Raw genomic sequence first — 19,464 nt, forward strand, 5'->3', positions numbered from 1 at the left:
TGATAACTACTCAAAAACAGTGAGCCATTCCTATTCAAACCCAGGCTCAAACTGAGATGTAAGTGCTATTTAACCATCTCTCCAGCTACCTACATAGGTTCTTTTAAGAATAATTTTATATTTTTGAAATTATAATTACCTCATTTTACCCCTTCTCTTTCCTCCCTCCAACTTCTCCCATGGACCATCTTGCTCCCTCTGAAATTCATGACCTCTTTTTATTCAGTTATTGTGTTTTACTTACACACACACACACACACACACACACACACACACACACACACACACACACAATACATAAATACAATCCTCTCAGTCCGTATGATATTTGTATGTGTGTGGTCTCAGACTGACCACTTGGGATTGTTTTTATTTTATTTTAATTCTGAGTTTGTTTTGGTGGTGTGACTGTTAATGATAGTTTGTTTTCTCCACTTTGAATAGTAAGAAGGAATTGAGGCCTCAAAACAATAGTCATTAAGCAGAAACCTATCCAAATGGATACATGGAAACACAAGAAATAGGAAAGGAGATGGTAACAAGATTACTCCATATAGAAATGAAAAGAACTCAAAAGTCTGATTTAAAATAATCAATTACCTCAATAGATTTATATAATCAGATGAATAAAAGAAATCAATTCCAAACTTCTATGAGAATTTCAGCAACCAGGACAAGAAATACAATCAGTACTCTAGATGAGAAAGATGAGGAAAGATGGTTGGAATATTTATGTATCTGTGTTACAACAAAAGCTATTTAAAAACCAGACATAGAAGACTGGAGAGATGGCTGAGTGGTTAAGCCATTGCTGCTCTTAGAGAGGACCAAGGCTTGATCAATACCCAGCACCTACATTTGGCTAACAATTGTCTGTAACTCCAGTTCCAAGGTGTACTCTTCTGAACTTCTCAAGTACTAGGGGTACGTGCAGTGCATAGCCATACATTCAGGCAAACATTCAGGTGTATAAATGAAAATAAATCTTAAAAAAAAACAGAAGCAGGCAAATGGTTGGATTTAATATGTACATTAAAGATTGCATGTCTCTGTTTAAAAGATACATTGAAAATATTTTTAAATTTTTTCTTTGTAGGTTAATATATACATGCAATGGCTGAAAAAAATTATTGCTTGAAAAGGAAAGCAAATTTCTGATTTAAAAAATAGATGTATGTTATAAAATATAAAAAAGAAAAATTAATCCCACTGGAACAAATATCTTCAGGTATCATGCATGTTATTACTTGTACTTAGTGTTTTATACGTGCTGTGATTTATATCTTATTGCTGTGTATGCACATGATTATAGGGGCATAGTGCACATATGAAATAATAGAAGATAAAACTGTTGTCTTTAAATTTGTCAGTCTTGGGCTAATGATATAGCTCACATGGTGAAAGTACTTGCTGCCTGGAAAGAAATAAAGAAAGCTTACCATACTATCAAAGAAGAAACCAAACCCTAACCCAGCTTCTTGTGAAATATACCTTGTTATAATTATTAGAAAATATGTTCAATTTGTTCCACGGTGTGCATTACTGTTTCAAATGACATCCTTTCCCAAAGCAGTAGTTTTTCTCTTACCTTAAAGAATGTTTACAGAGTCAGCTTTCTTATTCCAGTCCTCCTAATAAAAATTAGAGAAAAACATTTAGAAATTTTCTTCTTGAACAATATTAACCGACCAGATTAATAAACCCCCAGTGCTTTCAGAGATCAAACCACCATCCAAAGAGTACACATGGAGGGACCCATGGCTCCAACCGCATATGTAGCACAGGATGGCCTTATCAGGCATCAAGGAGAGGAGAGGCCCTCGGTCCTGTGAAGGCTCAGTGTAGGGGAATTCCAGGGCAGAAGGTGGGAGGAAGTGGGTGGGTGGGGGAGCACTCATAGAGGTGGGGGGATGGGATAGGGGGATATCAGCAGGGAAACTGGGAAAGGGGATAAGATTTGAAATGTAAGTAAAGAAAATATCCAATAAAAAATTCTTCTTAAGTCAACAATAGGGGTAGAGGTTATTTGCTTCATTTTAGAAACCTTTCCATTTAATTCACCTGCTGAATAACATAGAAGTTATGACATTAGTTTTATTTTACATGTATACATATTTTGCCTGCACATATGTATGTGCACTATATGTTTGGAGGTACTCTTTAAGTCAAATGCATAAACTAGATAGTCACTGGCTCAGATTTGCAAATGAGGGAGAACAAACAGTGTATTTCTTTTTGGTTCTGGGTAACCTCACTTGGTACCATATTTTTCCAGTTTTATCTATTTGCCTTTAAATTCCATTATTCTTTATAGCTGAATAAAATAATCTGCTTATCCTAAGGGTAACGGGTCATTGAACAAATCCCCAGTGCCAGGTCTGAAATACCAAGCCTTGGTTATCTATTTATTTTTTTATCAGAACTAGTTAAGACCTTAATTCTGAAGGTGTCACCTACAAGATTTAGAGAAATTAAGCTGGAACTTAGCTGGAAGCTTCCTACGGCCTAGTTTTCATAGTGCTGAGAGGTGGTATGCAGGCTGCTGGAGAAGTAAGGCATCAGTGGACTTACCTACCTGTGAACTCAGTAACTGTGTAACAACCTGCCAGGCAGTGGTGCCCATTAGTGTAATAATGGCACAACTGTTATGGGTAATCAACCTCTCCCAGAATGGATATGAGGCTTGCATATGTATACATGCATAGTTTTACAAACCCAGTAAAAAACTTACTACTGTTTCTTAGCTAGCCACACATCAAACCACTTTCTAAATACATTCACAGATGGAAGGTACTCTTGGCCTTCATTAGAGAGTCTCTTAGCAGTAGTAAAGGTAAATGCAAAGAACATGGCTGTGTAAGGCACTAAGAGTATAGGATAGCTGACGGCTCAGCCCCCAGCAACAAGGAAACCACTTTCTTAAGACCCTGGGAACATTTCAGAAGAATGTAAGAGCTAGAAGGAAGGGAGAAGGGTTGTGAAATGTCATTTTCTAAGTATCTCAGCCGTGGCAATCATGAAGTCACATCAGTTATACCTGATGGCACTGGTCAAATACAGCTAAGATCCTATGAGGGGAAGCTTTGTTGTGTGACCACCAGCCCTAATGGATAATTCTAAACCATAAATCTGGAACAAGATTTGTAGAGAATAAGAGGAGCTGACAAGGGTCGGAAGAAAAGAAACAGTGGGAGTGGGTAGTAACCAGAGTGCATTACGTGCATGTATGGAATTATCAAACAAATTTTATTAATAAGGAAAAAGATACATTGACACAGTCCAAGATCAAGATAAGCATCTCTAGCTACTTGGCAGAGATGCATGTGTTAATGTCACTGAGAAAGTGGTTGTGATAGAAAAGTGGGAGTAGTAACACAGGAAGACTTGGTCTGATGACTGTGGGCTCCAGCTTTCCTGATAGGTGCTCATGAAAGATGCCAACAACAGCTTTGTCACCTCACTTTTCAGTGCACAGCAAACCATTTGTCTTTCTACTCCATGGAAAGAGAACCCACTTTGTTATTGCCAGAGAGAGAAGAGAGTAGCTGCCAAACAGTGAACGAGATGGTCTCTAGGTGCCATGTGGGAGATATTATTCTACTCTTTAAAATGATGTTTATTTTTATTATTTCATGTGAGTACATTGTCACTATCTTTATGCACACTAGGTCCATTACAGATGGTTGTGAGCCTCCATGTGGATGCTGGGAATGGAACTCAGGACCTTTGGAAGAACAGTCTGTGCTCTTACCTGCTGAGCCATCTCTACAGGCCCTATTCTACTCTTTACATTAAATCTCTAAAGCATGTGTTTACAAGTGTTTGTATAATAACATTCCAGAAAAAGAGCTTGACTGGCTAAAAATGTGAGAGTTGATTGAAATTGAGGAAGAGGACAGTTTGCCAAGGTTACACAAGGAGATTGAGATAGGCGCTCATTCTAGTCAATACCTGTTTTGTAAGAAAGTAAAGAACTTCAATTCCCAATGATTTTAATATTTTTAAGTTGTAGTATCTTATACTAAACTATTTCATTTTAAAATTTTCTATATTATATTTGGCTAATTAGAGATTATTCAACATTTTGGGATAACAAAAATATATAGAGATCACAAAATATCTAATTTTTCTCACTATAATAATTTTTATGTGGTCTCTGCTTTTTCTTAGCTAGGATTATAAGAAAACAGCCTAACCAAAGAAACTCAGGGAGTTAAAGGGTTTATTTATGACAGTTCTCCAATCAGGATAGGAACTCAAAAGAGAGCAGGAACCTGGATGCAGGAGCTGATGTGGAGGCCTTGGTGGAGTGCTACTTACTGGTTTGCTTCCTGCACGGCCTTCTTTCGCTCTCTTTCTAAATTGAACATTTTATGTATTTACATTTCAATGTTATCCCCTTTCCATGTTTCCCCTCTGCAAACCCCCTAACCTCTTCCCCCTTACCCTCTTCTATGAGGGTGCTCCCCTCCCCACCCACCTACTCCCACTTCACCACCCCAGCATTCTTCTACGCTGAGGCATTAGGACCAAGGGCCTCCCTTCCCATTGATGCCAGATAAGCCTTCAGCTTCTTCAATCTTTCCCCTAACTCCTCCATTGGGATCCCTATGATCAGTCCAATGGTTGAATATGAGTATCTGCATTTGTATTGGTCAGGCTCTGGCAGAGCCTCTTAGGAGACAGATGTACCAGGCTCCTGTCAGTAAGCACTTCTTGACATCAGCAATAGTGTCTGGGTTTGGTGTCAGCAGATGGATGGACACCCAGGTGAGGCAGTTTCTGGATGGCCTTTCCTTCCATCTCTGCTCTACTCTTTGTCCCTGTATTTCCTTTAGACGAGCAATTCTGAGTTAAAATTTGGAGATGGGTCACAAGCCCAGTGATAGCCTTACCTACAATGGACTGTACCCTTGCTTCAACCAGTAATTAAGAAAATGTTCTTTAGGCTTGTTCGTAGATCAGTCTGATGGGAACATTTTCTTAGTTGAGGCTCCCTCTTTCAAAATGACTTTAGGATATGTCAAATGGCATAAAACAAGCCTGAACATTTTTATAATAATTTTTGCATCTTTCTGTCATTCTGAGGACAAATTTTGTTTAAAAATTTGCTGTTTAATTTTGTTTGTTTGTTTTTTTCTTCGATACAAGGTTTCTCTGTATAGCCTTGGCTGTCCTGGAACTCACTCTTTAGACCAGGCTGATCTGGAACCTACAGAGTGCCTACCTCTGCTTCCTAAGTGCTAGGATTAAAGGCACACACCACCAAAAGCAGCTACTTTTTAAACTATGGAAATGAAAATGGGATTTTCTAATTAATTATTTTATATTTTGAAATGTAATTACGTCATTTTCCCCCTTCCCTTTCCTCCCTCCAAGTCCTCCTACATTCTACTACTTGTTTCAGTTCCTGGCCATTGTAAGGTGAAAATGTTGGTAATTAAAATGCATTTATATTAGTTACTTTTCTGTCATTATGCTAAAACCCTGTGACTGAGGTAACTTATAAGTTAAATAGTTTATTTGGGCTTTTGTTTCCAGAGGAGTGAATGCAGAGCTGGAAGCTAGAAAACTTCAAGCAGCAGGAAGCCAAGAGAGCTAATTTCCTAAGACCAGTTATCACGTGCCTAAGACTAGGGATATCTTATTCAAACCACCACACACACCTAGATGATAAAATACTATAGCCTAGCCTACTCTTCAAAACTGCTCAGTTTTGTTCATCCACATTTTGACAAAACCATCTAATACTGTTTTATAGTGACACTTAGAGGCATGAGATGACAGGAAATACAGGCACAGACTGCTAAGTGTGATGGCCTGAGTTCAAGTCCCAGGACTCACGTGGCAGACAGAGAAAACTGCTCATGCCATCCTCTGACCTCCACATGCATACTGTGGCACTTGCATGACTGTGTGTACACACAGACACAAACACAAATAGATACGTAAAAAAATAATTGTAATAAAAATTAAACATTTGATATAATTTAGTGAATACTATATTGAAAGTAAAGATAAAGAGTAATCATAGATATGCTTTATCATTGTCATAATTATGTCTAATGTTTCTAAATCAGAAATTTTATAGTATTAAATACTAAATTATAATTGTAGCATATTTTGATCCTGATTTCAACAGCTATAATATAAAGACACAAAACTTTCCCAAAATCTTACTTTAAGCCAAAGGTAGTATCCTAGTCCCTTCAGCATGTTCTGATGAACTGCCCTCATACTGGGTAATTTGTTAAAATACAAAACTTATTGTTTATATTATCCAAGTGCCTGGAGACTTGCTGTTCTTCAGGATCTGTTCTCATGTTGGATACCTTATGGCAGAAGAGGCAGCCAAGCTCCCTCTTCTACAAAGATACTGTCAGAAGATACTCTACTGCTTCTTAACTTCTCAGAGGTCCAACCTGTTGATGCTAGTGCCTGAGGCCTCACCATCGATATAAGAACTTGGAGGATGTGGATCCCAGCATTCAGATGTTAGCAGTAACTATGCATGTGGAAGGCTGTTTTGTAAAGTCTTCAAATTACAGAGCACATTGGAAAAACATGATTTTCAGAATTCTTTTCAAATATCTTCTCACATTTTCATACTTGAGTGAATGGATTTGCTCTCTCTAAAACCAACAATCCTGTCTTCTTTTTTTCTTTATAGATTTTCTGTGAAGACCCTGATTGATCGGTCTTGCTTTGAAACAATTGATGATTCTTCTCCTGAATTTAATAACTTTGCAGCTGTTCTGGAACAGATTCTAAGTCACCGGCTAAAAGGTAACAAATTTGATGTATAATTTATTTTTCCTAACAAATTCCTTTTAAGAAGATAAAATTTGCCAATTTGTATTCCCTTGATCTCCTTTTGTTGTCTAATTGCTCTAGCTAGAACTTCAAATACTATATTGAAGGGAATTGCTTCAAATATCTCTCCATTTAATTTGATATTGGCTGTTGGATTGTTGTATACTGCTTTTATTATGTTTAGGCATGGGCCTTGAATTCCTGGTCTCTCCACTTTTAACATGAAGGGGTGTTGTATTTTGTCAAATGCTTTTTCAGCATCTACTGAGATGATCATGTGATGTTTTTTTCTTTGAGTTTGTTTTTATAGTGGATTATGTTAATGGATTTTCATATGTTGAACCAACCTCACATCCCTGAGATGAAGCCTATTGATTGTGGTAAATGATGGTTTTGATGTGTACTTTGATTTGGTTTGTGAGGATTTTATTGAGTATATTTGAATCAATATTCATAAGCAAAATTTGTTCTGAAGTTTTCTTTCTTTGTTGGGTTTTTGTCTGGTTTAGGTATCAGAGTAATTATGGCTTCATAGAATAAATTAGGTAGTGTTCCTTCTGTTTCTGTTTTATGGAATAGTTTGAGGAGTGTTGGTATTAGCTCTTCTTTGAAGGTCTGGTAGAATTCTGTACCAAAGCCATCTGACCCTGAGATATTTTTGGTTGGGAGGCTTTTAAATGACTTCTATTTCCTTAGGGGTTATGACACTATTTAGATAGTTTATGTGCTCTTGATTTAACTTTGGTACACGGTATCTGTCTAGAAAATCTTCCATTTCATCTAAAATTTCCAGTTTTCTTGAGTATATATGCTTTTGTAGTAGGATCTGATGATTTCTTGAATTTCCTCAGTTTCTATTGTTACATCTCCCTTTTCATTTCTGATTTTGTTAATTTGGATACTGTCTCTGTGCCCTTCAGTTAGTTTGGCTAGGGATTTATCTATCTTGTTGATTACTAAGCAACCAACTAGGCAGTATACACTAGCTGGTCTGAGCCCCCACTCCCCCCACAACACACACATATACAGTAGAGGACTGCCTTATTTAGCCTCAGTAGGAGAAAATGTGCTTAACACTTCAGAGAATTGAGACCCCATGGCATGGGGAGGCTTAGTGGGGTGGGGGTGGAGGTGGGGGTACATTCTCTTGGAGACAGGGGAGGAGGAATGGAATGAAGAACTGTGAGAGGGCAGACTTGGAGAAGGGCAAAAGTTAAATTGTAAAAAAATAAAAATAATTAAAAAAAATCACACATACACAAAAAAGGAAACAGTACGGAGTGAAACCTTTCCATAGAAGAAAATGAAATATGTATTTTTTAACTCAGTGCATTGTTTGAAGAAAGTTTTACCTGTGACAAACAAACACAGATAATACTAGTAATTAATGTATATATATATATGCGCATATATATGTGTCTGTGTGTATATATATTGTGCAGTTAAGGGAAGTAGTGAACACCTTTAAATTTTATATAAAGGCTTATATAAAGGGCATCTGAATTTTGCAATTCATTTAATTATACATCTTAAATATCAAGACACTTCTAATTTCATAAGACAATGGTGGGGAAATATTAAATATTAGATTCAGTGTTCAGGTTTCTAAGTTTTTAATTTATTTTACATCTGACAGCAGTTCCCCTCACTTCTCTCAGCACCTCCCTCCCACTCCCTCCATCACTTCTCCTCCATTTCTTTTCAGCAAAGGTCCATCCTCCCCTACCCCAACCAAAAAAACCCTAAATCTGACTTCATAGTGCCTGATTTCTTATTCTGTGTCATTCAGAATCTGTATTCTCATATTTACACTTATTTCTAGAATACATTGCCAGTGTTGATATGGATGTGGTGTCACATGGCTTCAGTCTCAGCACTCAGAGACCGATGCAGGTGGATTTCCTGAGTTCAAAGTCAGCTGGTCTACGTAGAGTGTTCCAGGCTAAGCAGGGTTACATAATATAACCCTGTCTCAAAACAAAACGCAGTTCTGGGGATAAAGAGTTTGCTCTGCAGCTAAGAGCACGTGTTGCTTTCACAGAGGACCTGGGTTTGATTCCCAGCACTCATATAGTGACTTAAAATCTTCTGTAACTCTTCTGCTAGGTGTTCTAACAGGCATGCACAGGGTACAGATACATGAACACAGGCAAACATTCATGTTCATAAAGTAAATCTGAAAAAACTTCAGTGTATGCATTGTTGTATTCAAGAACAAAACCACTTCCCCAAAGTAGCATATCCCAAGCTTGCTTACTGGGTTTAAGCATTAAATTAATGTTTATTTTTAATATACTTCCTTAAATTAGATACAGTTGAAAATTTTAACAATAAGTACCTTAAAATCAGTATGATTTTTACTTTTTAACATCAGTAAGGATATTTATATCATATATATGGATCTTTTAAAATTTGAAAGTCTCAGTGGAGAAACTTCCCCTGCTCAAGTAAATAATGTCCACCCATGCATATTCAAGCAACCCTAGTTAAATGCAGTGCATCTCACACAAAACAGCAAAACCCCAGAACATGGAAGTAGGAGAAAGACTTATTAAGGAGAAAGGATTCAGTAAAAAGGAGATAAAAGAAGATGGGATATGATCAAAATATATATGTGTGGAATTGTGAATATTTTTAAATTGACTTTTAAATTTAAATTTTAAATTGACTTTTTTATATCAATCCTGTTACCTACTCTTCAAAAGAAAACTTGGTAACTAGATAGGTTTACTTTAGCTTTTACTTTTTAAAACAGTCTTAATGATATATAGTTTTAAGTTTGCAAAAGTAATTTGCTTTGATAGATAAGCCAGAGAGTCCATTCCATTCTATACTTTTTAATGCTGACAGCATCCAAGTTATGTCAAGTTTCAAGTCACTTGAGGAAATACTTGAATTAACACGTGAGGAAGGTTCTGAGCTCATTTATAATTCTGCTATTAAGATGGAGCCCATAAAGCCATCAATGCCCTTTCTGTTCAGCTGTGTAAATATGTAAAACATATTTTTGCTTTTCATATTTGCATTTCTGTATTTCCTCAGTTTTCTGCCATGAAAATATTTTAATACAAAATATGTTTTTATGAAAGCAAAGAATATGAATGTATTTTAAATATTGTTAGAATTTTATTTGTGTGGTAATTATATTTTTAGTACCAAAATTTATGATCAAATAGCACATTAAATAAAATATGCCATAATGTATCTTAATATTCACAAGTACTTTATCTTATGAAATTTCCCCTGGTAATCATTTTTAATGAAATATACTTAAAAACTATCACTAGAAAAATCTAAGACCACCTTAAAATTCCCATTTCAAATTGAATGGTGAATAATTGGGCAAATTCACTAATGTAAACTGATTCCTTTCATACAACTGATAGATATCTTCTAAGTTGTGTCTCAACAAAATTGGGTCATGAATGTTCAGAAGTGACTCCAGATAATCAAATCTGTTATTGTCATTTCTGAGACATACTGTTATGAAACTATATAGCCTATTTGTTTATCAGTATAAATTTGAATTATAGTGAGGAAGCTGATACACTTGAGGATGTAGTACAGTGGTAGGTGTGCGCTGAGCAGGTGCGTGGCCCTAGGTTCACTCTTCAGTGCCACAAAGCAGCAAGAACAAAAATCTATAGACATAGTAAGTTATTTCAGGTTTACGTCAAATGAGATCAATAATTCAAAGCATGCTTTCAAAAGAGTTACTATAAATCAACTATGTGGTTGATGTTAAGAGACGTAGGTCATGAAATGAGCTTTGCAAAGAAATACCTGAATGTTTCACTTGCCTAGAAATTTCATGTTTTTCTATTCTTAATAATGTAATATAATGAATTTATTTCACACTTAGGAGGTTATATATTTTATTGTACATTGTAAATCATTACTTAAAATTTAGTTTTATTTTTAAACACCCAATATCTTTATGTAAGTATAAATTAAAAGCATCTAATTTTGTCATATTATAAGGTTTATTTTATCAAGCTACTGCTAATTTGTAAAAATAAAGAACATTTGGCTTGTACATTAAATCTTTTTTCAAAGACAGATAAATATCACCTTCAGACGTAGTGTAAGCTGTGCTGCCACAGGTAAAGTGAAGAGCTGACGAAACTGTCTAATTTAAAAGACTCAGAAATGGAAGCTTTAAAAACCTGACATGAATCTTATTTGCACTAATCCCTTGATCAAAGGATGGCCTTACTTTACCTAGAATATCCTTGGGAAGAAAGAATTTGTGGGAAAATATTAAAAATAGTAAGTCCTGAGTTCCGTTTCTTCAGTTCAGTACCATTTAAACTGTAGCCATTTTAAAGTGTAAGCCAAGCTGATAGCTCCCATCTGCAGTGGGAGACCTGTAGGGCCAAGGCAAGAGCACTGTAAAGGGAGCCCAGCCTGAGCTGTACAGTAAGACTCTTCTTCCTGTGGCCCTGTCTTCGGCTAGGCCTCTGCAGACGCTGCACACCTACGTGTTCTGCTGAAGTCAAGCATTTAGCCTTCTCAGCAATAACTGCACCCTTAGCCGTGCATCCTGTGCCTGCAGCAGTCATGACGGGGGACCATAGGTTGAAACGTAGGAGTCTGTTCTAGGCTAATGACAAAGCACCCTCAGTAATCTCTTTTATTTTCTTTTCTCCTTGTCTTTCCTTTTCCCTTCTTTCCTTTCCATCTCTTTCTTACTGCCTGTCTTACAATTTTGGTAGTGGTGGTGAGGGGCACAAACACTCTATATAGCTCCACTATCCTGGAACTCACTTTATTGACCAAGCTAGACTTCCAGTTCACAGAGATCAATTTCTTTCTGCCTCCCAAGCGCTGGGACTTAAAGGTGTCCAGCCCACCACCACACCAAGCCCACTCACTAGTATTTCTTTTTTTTTTCTTTCTTTTTTTTTTTTTTTTTTTTTTTTTTTTTTTGCTTTTTTTAAAAAACTGATTTTATTGAATATATTTTATTTACATTTAAAATGTTATCCCCTTTCCTGGATTCCTCCCCATATCTCCTATGCCATCCCCCTTTCTATGAGGGTATTCACCCACCTCCTCCTGCCTCCCCATCCTGACATTTCCCTATACTGGGGCATTGAGCCTTGGCAGGACCAAGGACTTCTCCTCCCATTGATGTCCAGCAAGGCCATCCTCTGCTACATATGCAAGGGAGCCTTGGGTCCATCCATTTCTTCTCTTTGGATAGTGGTTTAGTCCCTGGGAGCTCTGGTTGGTTGGTATTGTTGTTCTAATGGGGTTGCAAACCCCTTTAACTAATTAAATTCTTTTTCTAACTCCTCCATCAAGGACTCAGTTCTGAGTTCTATGGTTGACTGTATGCTCTGGCAGAGCCTCTTAGGAAACAGCTGTATCAGGCTCCTGTCAGCATGCACTTCTTGGCATCAGGAATAGTGTCTAGGTTTGGTAGCTGTATATGGGCTGTATTACCAGGTGGGGCAGTTTCTGGATGGCCTTTGCTTCAGTCTCTGCTCCAAACGTTGTCTCCATATTTCCTCCTGAGAATATTTTTGTTCCCCCGATCTAAGAAGAACTGAAGCATCTGGACTTTTGTCCTCCTTCTTCTTGAGCTTCATGTGGTTTGTGAATTGTATCTTGGGTATTCTGAACTTTTGGGCTAATATCCACTTATCAGTGAATACATACCATGAATGTTTTTTTTATTGGGTTACCTCACTCAGGATATTTTCTAGATAATTGCCTAAGAATTTCATGAACTCATTGTTTTTAGTAGCAGAGTAGTACTCCGTTGTATAAATGTACCATATTTTCTGTATTCCTCTGTTGAAGGACATCTGGGTTCTTTCCAGCTTCTGGATATTATGAATAAGGCTGTTATGAACATGGTGGAGCATGTGTCCTTGTTGTATGTTGGAGCATCTTTTCGGTATATGCCCAGGCATAGTATAACTGGGTCCTCAGGTAGAACTATGTCCAATTTTCCAAGGAACCATCAGACTGATTTCTAGAGCAGTTGTACCAGCTTCCAGTCCCACCAAAAATGGAGTGTTTCTCTTTCTCCACATCCTTGCCAGCTTCTGCTGTCACCTGAATTTTTGATCTTAGCCATTCTGACTGGTGTGAGGTAGAATCTCAGGGTTGCTTTGATGAATTCCCTGATCACTAAGGATGTGAAACATTTTTTTTCGGTGCTTCTCAGCCATTCGATATTCCTCGTTTGAGAATTGTTTGTTTAGCTGTGTGTGTGTGGGTGGGTGGGTGTATGTGTGTATATGTATATATGTATTTATTTATTTAGGATATTCTCTGCATTTACATTTCAGATGTTATTCCTATCCCCCAATCCTATCCTCCTCCTCCTTCCATTGCCTCCATGAAGGAGCTCTCTCTCACATCAGCACTTTGGCATTCCCCTACACTGGGAAAATGAGCCTTCGCTGGACCAAAGGCCTCTCCTCCCATTGATGCCAGAGAAGGCTATCCTCTGCTGCATATGCACCTGGGGCCATGGGTCTCTCCATACAAACACTTACTGGTTGGTATTTTAGTCCCTGGGAGCTGTGGTAGGTTTGGTTAGTTGATCATTTTGTTCTTCCCATGGGGTTGCAGACCCTTTCAGCTTCTTCATTCCTTTCTCTAGCTCCTTTATTGGGGTCCTCGTGTTCAGTCTGATGGTTAGCTGCGAGCATCCTCTTTTGTATTAGTATGGCTCTGGCAGAGCCCCTGTGGAGGCATCCATGTTCCTGCCACTTGGCATCAGCAGTAATAGTGCTTGGGTTTATTGGGTGCATGTGGGGTGGATCCCCAGGTGAGGCAGTCTCTGAATGATCTTTTCTCCAATCCCTGCTCCTCTATTTGTTCCTTTATTTCCTCCTATGAGCATTTTGTTCTCCCTTCTAAGAAGGACTGAGGCATCTACCTTCTGGCCTTTCTTCTTTTTGAGCTTCATAAGGTCTATGAATTGTTTCTTGGGTATTCTGAGCTTTTTCGGCTGATATCCACTTATAAGTGAGTACATACTATGAGTGTTCTTTTGTGTCTGGGTTACCTCACTCAGGATGACAGCTTCAAGTTCTATCCACTTGCCTAGGAATTTCATGAAGTCCTGGTTTTGAGTAGCTGACTCCATTGTGTATATGTACCACAATATCTGTATCCATTCCTCTGTTGAAGGACATCTGGGTTCTTTCCAGCTTCTGGCTATTATAAATAAGGCTGCTATGAACATGGTAGAACATGTGTCCTTGTTAGATGTTGGAGCTTCTTTTCTGTACCCCATTTTTAATAGAATTAATTGATTCTCTGGAGTCTGACTTCTTGAGTTCTTTGTACATGTTAGATATTAGCCCTCTATCAGATGTAGGATTGGCAAAGATATTTTCCCAATCTGTTGGTTACTGTTCTGTCTTTTGACAGTGTTCTTTGCCTTACAGAAGCTTTGCAATTTTATGATGTCCTATTTGTCGATTCTTGGTCTTAGAGCATAAGCCATTGGTGTCCTGTTCAGGAAAATTTCCCCAGTGCTCATGTGTTCAAGTCGCTTACCACTCTATCTTCTATTAATGTGAGTGTATCTGATTTTATGTGGAGGTTTTTGATCCACTTGGACTTTGAGCTTTGTACAGGGCAATAAGATGGATTGATTTGTATTCTTCTACATGGTGACCGTCAGTTAGACCAGTGCCATTTGCTGAAAATGCTGTCTTTTTTCCACTGAATGGTTTTAGCTCCTCTGTCAAAGATCAAGTGACTATAAGTGTGTGGGTTCATTTCTGCCTCTTCAGTTCTAGTCCATTGATCTACCTTTCTGTCTCTGTACCAGTACCATACAGTTTTATAACTATTGCTCTGTAATACAGCTTGATATCAGGGATGGTGATTCTCCCCGAAGTTCTTTTATTGTTGAGAATAGTCTTGCTAGTCTAGGTATTTTGTTATTCCAAATGAATTTGCAAATTGCTCTTTCTAATTCTATGAAGAATTGAGTTGGAATTTTGATGGGGATTGTATTGAATCTGTAGATTGCTTTTGGCAAGATGGCCATTTGTACTATATTAATCCTGCTGATCCATGAGCATGGGAGATCTTTCCATCTTCTGAGATTTTCTTCAGTTTCTTTCTTCAGAGACTTAAAATTCATATCATACATATCTTTCACTTGCTTGGTTGGAATCACACCAAGGTATTTTATGTTATTTGTGACTATATTGACAGATATTGTGAAATTTATTTCTCAGCCTGTTTATCCTTTGAGTAGAGTCACTTGTATTTCCAATTGGAAAATTTACACCCTTCTGTTTTAACCATCTGATCTCTAGGAAACTAGGAAGGCAGCTCATCAAATTTTTGGATAGTTCAAGGAGTTAGAAAATTCTTCTGTTTATGAGGCCAGCAAGATGGCTCAGGGGGCAAAGGTATTTGCAACCAAGCATGTCTACTGAAATTTGATTCCAGTCACTCACACAGTAGAAGAAGAAAACCTACCTCCACAAGTTGTCCTCTGACCTCTACACAGCATTATGACAACCCCACACACACATGTGCATCCATGCATACCCACATACTCCCCCACACTATGTGAACAAACTAAATACAATTTTACAAATTAAAGAAAAAATTTTATGTATTCTAAGACAACATATGTCATTGTTCTTTTACTTTTTCGGCTAAACTTTTAAATGTAAGCTTAATAACTACTATAAGATTGCTATGGTGAGAGGCTTTCTCTTCTTCTCACTCCCAGGTGTCTTTAGTCCCTTCAGTCTAGCTGTAAAAAGGACTGGCAAGGGTGTATGGAAAACAGTTCACTACAGAGATGAGAACGTAGGTTAGTGTAGCTACTATAGAAACACTGTGAGGGTCCTAAAACAATTGACATTACAATTTATAATGCAGTAGTCCTGTTGTTGATAAGCATGTCAAGGAATATCTTTGTGCTCATGTTACTTCCTGCATTCTTCCCATTGCCAATTTAAGTATCTTTCTACAGATAAGGAAATTGTATTCTACATATTTAATATAATACTATTCATCTTTAGAGAAATAGGAAATCCTTTCATTAGTAGCAACATTGGTGAACCTGGAAAACATCATTGTGACTACTCAGTAAAATTTAGTCACATGAAGATACATACTGCAGAGTTTCCAATGACCTCTTCTGAAGTCTGTGATTTGGAAAACTGATTTTTGCAGTGAAGACTGTGGTCAGAATTTAAGTTGACTATAGGATTCCTTTTCCCAGCTTTTCATTTATGTCCAAATTGCACCCATAAAACCATGACAAGCTTCCTCTGTACACTTACCAAACTCTGAGACATGAAGAGAAGCTAGAACTGCCATGCAGTATTGGTGGTGTAAAATACTATAGAGCCTCCTTAGGAAAATTTGTGAATTTTTATAAAGAGGAATAAACTTTTACTTCCCTGAAATCCTAAGACTTTACTCAAGAGACATGAAAACTTATGTTTATAGAAAATCTATTTAGAGCAACTTTATTTATGCTTGTTAAAAAAAGAGATAACTCAGAAATCTTCTACATGATAAATAGCTAGCTATCATATACAATGAAAACAGAAATAGAAAATATATTTTCACTTACAACATGTATGGATGTCAAATGAATTATGATAAGTATGCGTAGCAAAATTCTGAAAAGTTAAATAGTATATGATCCACTTATATGACATTTTGGAAAGTGCTAAACTCTATCGTCCAGGACTAGATCAGGGAGGGGTTATTGGGGATACAGGTTGGCAGGTCGAGACCGTAGCACCAACATGCAGGTGGCAGAATTAGTATGAGACTTTTGTTTTTAGTGTGTGTCTTTTGTGTTCCAAAATTTGATACAAATGTCTAGAAACAATGAATTTTTTAAAAAGTTCATAATTCTCAGGGGGAAGATCCTATGTTTTCATTATAATATGTGAAATCTGCCTTTTCAGAGTGCAGTAGAATAAGCCCCAAGGATTATTCTTTGCTGTTACCTCTCCATGTTTTTCTTGGCTAAATGTCACTTGTTTCCTCTATGTAGGAAATGAGTCATAGCTTGAAGTCTCCATTCTTTCTCTGGAGCAGATGCCTTCTCTTTGTTACTTTGTATGAACTTTCTGGTTTTTCTTTCCATTTTAAATCCTTCTGCCAATATCATACACACATTTATGCAGTATTCTTTGAATCCATATATTCTTGTTATTCAATAACCCATTTGGGCATGGTTTAGATTATGAAGATGAATAGGGCATGCTATTTTTTGACACCTGGATTTAAAGGATATAAAGATAATTTAGCGATGTTGTATAGTCATGTTGTAAACATGTTGTGAAAAGGAGTTAGTACTCTCTGCTTGGTTAGGGGAAAGTTTTACATGGGAAAGAGGTGTGACAGTGGCTTATAGGAAAATGCTGCTGGCTTTTATAATGCTGTTTGTAACTTTGTTCATTATTGAGTTAGTAAGCAAGAAAACAAAAATTACTAGTAAAGCAGTCAGAAATAGTTCAGTGGGTGATTTGATAGTTGAATTTATTAAAGATTATAAAACATTGTTAAAGTGGAAAAGGTTCTATAGCATTCTAAAGGGCTATAAAGTAGTGATAACACATCATATATTTTTAAAAAAGCAAGAAGTGGCATGCCATTTCTTCTGAATTAATCTTCTCATTATTCTTAGAAATATTGGACTAACACATTCACATTCCGTTGAGATTTAACATTGATCCAAAATGTTTTCTCAGTTGCTCTATGTATAGCTATACTTTTCTATGTCCTGAAGGTACCACACTATTCTTCACCTGTTCATTTTCTGACTGTACCAGGTACATTTCATCATAGACATCGTTGTCTGGCTTTCCCTGTGTAGGGACACACTTACCCAAATATGTGAATGGTCAACTCCAAAATTCACTAGGAAACTGCTTACCGAGGCCTACCATTCACAATATTTAAAAGTGTGAATCATCTCCCCGTCTCTTACCATCTCCCTATACTTCTGATATCTTTTTCTCTGTATTAATTTTTAAGTCTATCTAATATGTTTTTGACTTACTCATTAATACTTAGTGTCATTAGTTTTTCAGTACTAATAACATTGTCTCTCTGATGATGTATTCCTAATATCTGTTACATTGAGGTGATAGATATTTGGTGAAAATTTGTTGGAAAGTTAAATATTTAATGCAGAAGCAATAATCTCTATTTCTCCTGCCCTCAGTTCATTTGGTTTCAGACATTAAAAAGAGCTAAAACTTATGTGATTTGACACTACATAATTTCTGTAATCCAACTGAACTGTTCTGATACTTAGGCTTTGGCTTCAACCTCAAAGTGCTTCCTGACTTAGATGGTAAATAGTCACCTCCCTATGAGGCCATCTTTTGAAGTGAATATAAACACTCTTAGAAACAATAAGTAAAGATAAACCTGTCCATTGGCTTTTGAGTTTTCTTTGTTTGTTTCTGAAGGCTTTCCAACTTTTGATTCCTGGTTTGCACATAAATGAGACTTGAATTGTTTCTGTAGTAACATGAACAGAAGTTGTCCAGTAAGAGCCCATAGACCCATGCAAAAACACGATAGCAGAGATAAGAAACTGCTCCAATTGCCAGGACTTGGTGCTTAGACAATGGACAAGGCCACTCGGAGAAATACCCTTTTAAGTTATGTGGTTGGAAATAAAGTCTCAGCAGATTTTTAAATACAAAATCATACTTAAATAACTTCTGAAGCATAAGTCTTTATGTTCAATAGAAAACCGGGTTTTATATCTTTAATTTTACAGAAAATAGTTGTTAATATATCTTAGTGAACTTAAGGTTTAATAGTATAACTGTAGATTCTAAACATAGAAACTCTTAGTTTCTAAACAAGATGTAGAGAAAAGGGTTAGTAACTAGAAAAAATGGAAATCACTGAAATTTTATACTGTTTACTTACTATTTTTAATCTCTATTACATTCCTCTGCTTTCAGTTTAGAGCCACTTTCTTTTCTTTCTTTTTTTTTTAAATCTCATGCTGTTTGAGTAGATACTTCACAGTAAAATTTTACTCTGTTCTATCATATAGACCACCTGGATTTCCTTTTATTTCTGTTAAAAACAAAAGGAGGAAAAGTAAGAAAAAGGACAAAAACTTGTCACGACTTGGCCTTTTTCTGTATATAACTTCATCTTTGGGGATACCCATTTATTTTTTACATTTTTGTCTTCCCATCATTCACCAAATGGGGTACAGAATTCAAATATAAAGTTGTAATAGTAATGAAAATGTTCAGAATTACAAATGTAGCTGCAGATGACGGCATTATATTCATCACCATAATTCATGAAACAGAATGTCTGTTTGAACTTAAGTATGCGTTTCATTGGATTTTAGTGTATTTGCAGTTATGCAACTCTCCCGATAGCTGCCTCCAGAACATTTTTATCAGTCCTATTAATTAAGCTATCATCTGACTTTTCCATCTTCATCCCCTGGAATCTATTAAACTATTAAGACATTTATTTAACCTAGAAATTTCTTAAATTTTGCATTCTTTATAGTTGATTTTTGTTGATAATTTGACAGCACAGTGTTTTCAATCCATGTTATTGTATAGAAGGACTTTATTGTTTCTCTCTGTGATCGGATGATAGTCTTTATATTGATATACTCATGAGTATACTATGTATTCACTCATT

General features: G+C 36.7%; 2 protein-coding genes across 10 annotated transcripts in view; one reads left to right on the forward strand and one right to left on the reverse strand.

Annotated features, from left to right (window-relative positions):
• Window positions 1–19,464, reverse strand: part of LOC308435447 (ATP-dependent translocase ABCB1) — a 145,462-nt gene that overhangs the window by 103,212 nt on the left and 22,786 nt on the right. For 2 of the 3 annotated variants that reach the window (XM_080936084.1, XM_080936082.1), the window contains exon 2: window positions 1,589–1,631. The gene's annotated coding sequence lies outside the window, so the exon portion shown is untranslated. Of the gene's footprint in view, window positions 1–1,588; window positions 1,632–18,720; window positions 18,768–19,464 lie in introns of those variants that run through there. The other variant, XM_080936083.1, reaches the window with a different exon arrangement.
• Window positions 1–19,464, forward strand: part of RUNDC3B (RUN domain containing 3B) — a gene marked incomplete at both ends in the record, with an annotated part of 109,302 nt that overhangs the window by 10,022 nt on the left and 79,816 nt on the right. For all 7 annotated transcript variants that reach the window (XM_080936094.1, XM_080936088.1, XM_080936092.1 and 4 more), the window contains one exon: window positions 6,671–6,786. In XM_080936094.1, the coding sequence (XP_080792220.1) occupies window positions 6,671–6,786 (116 nt within the window). The remainder of the gene's footprint in view (window positions 1–6,670; window positions 6,787–19,464) is intronic.

The sequence above is a fragment of the Micromys minutus genome, assembly GCF_963924665.1.
Source record: "Micromys minutus genome assembly, chromosome: 23".
In the NCBI taxonomy this organism is placed as follows: Eukaryota; Metazoa; Chordata; class Mammalia; order Rodentia; family Muridae; genus Micromys; species Micromys minutus.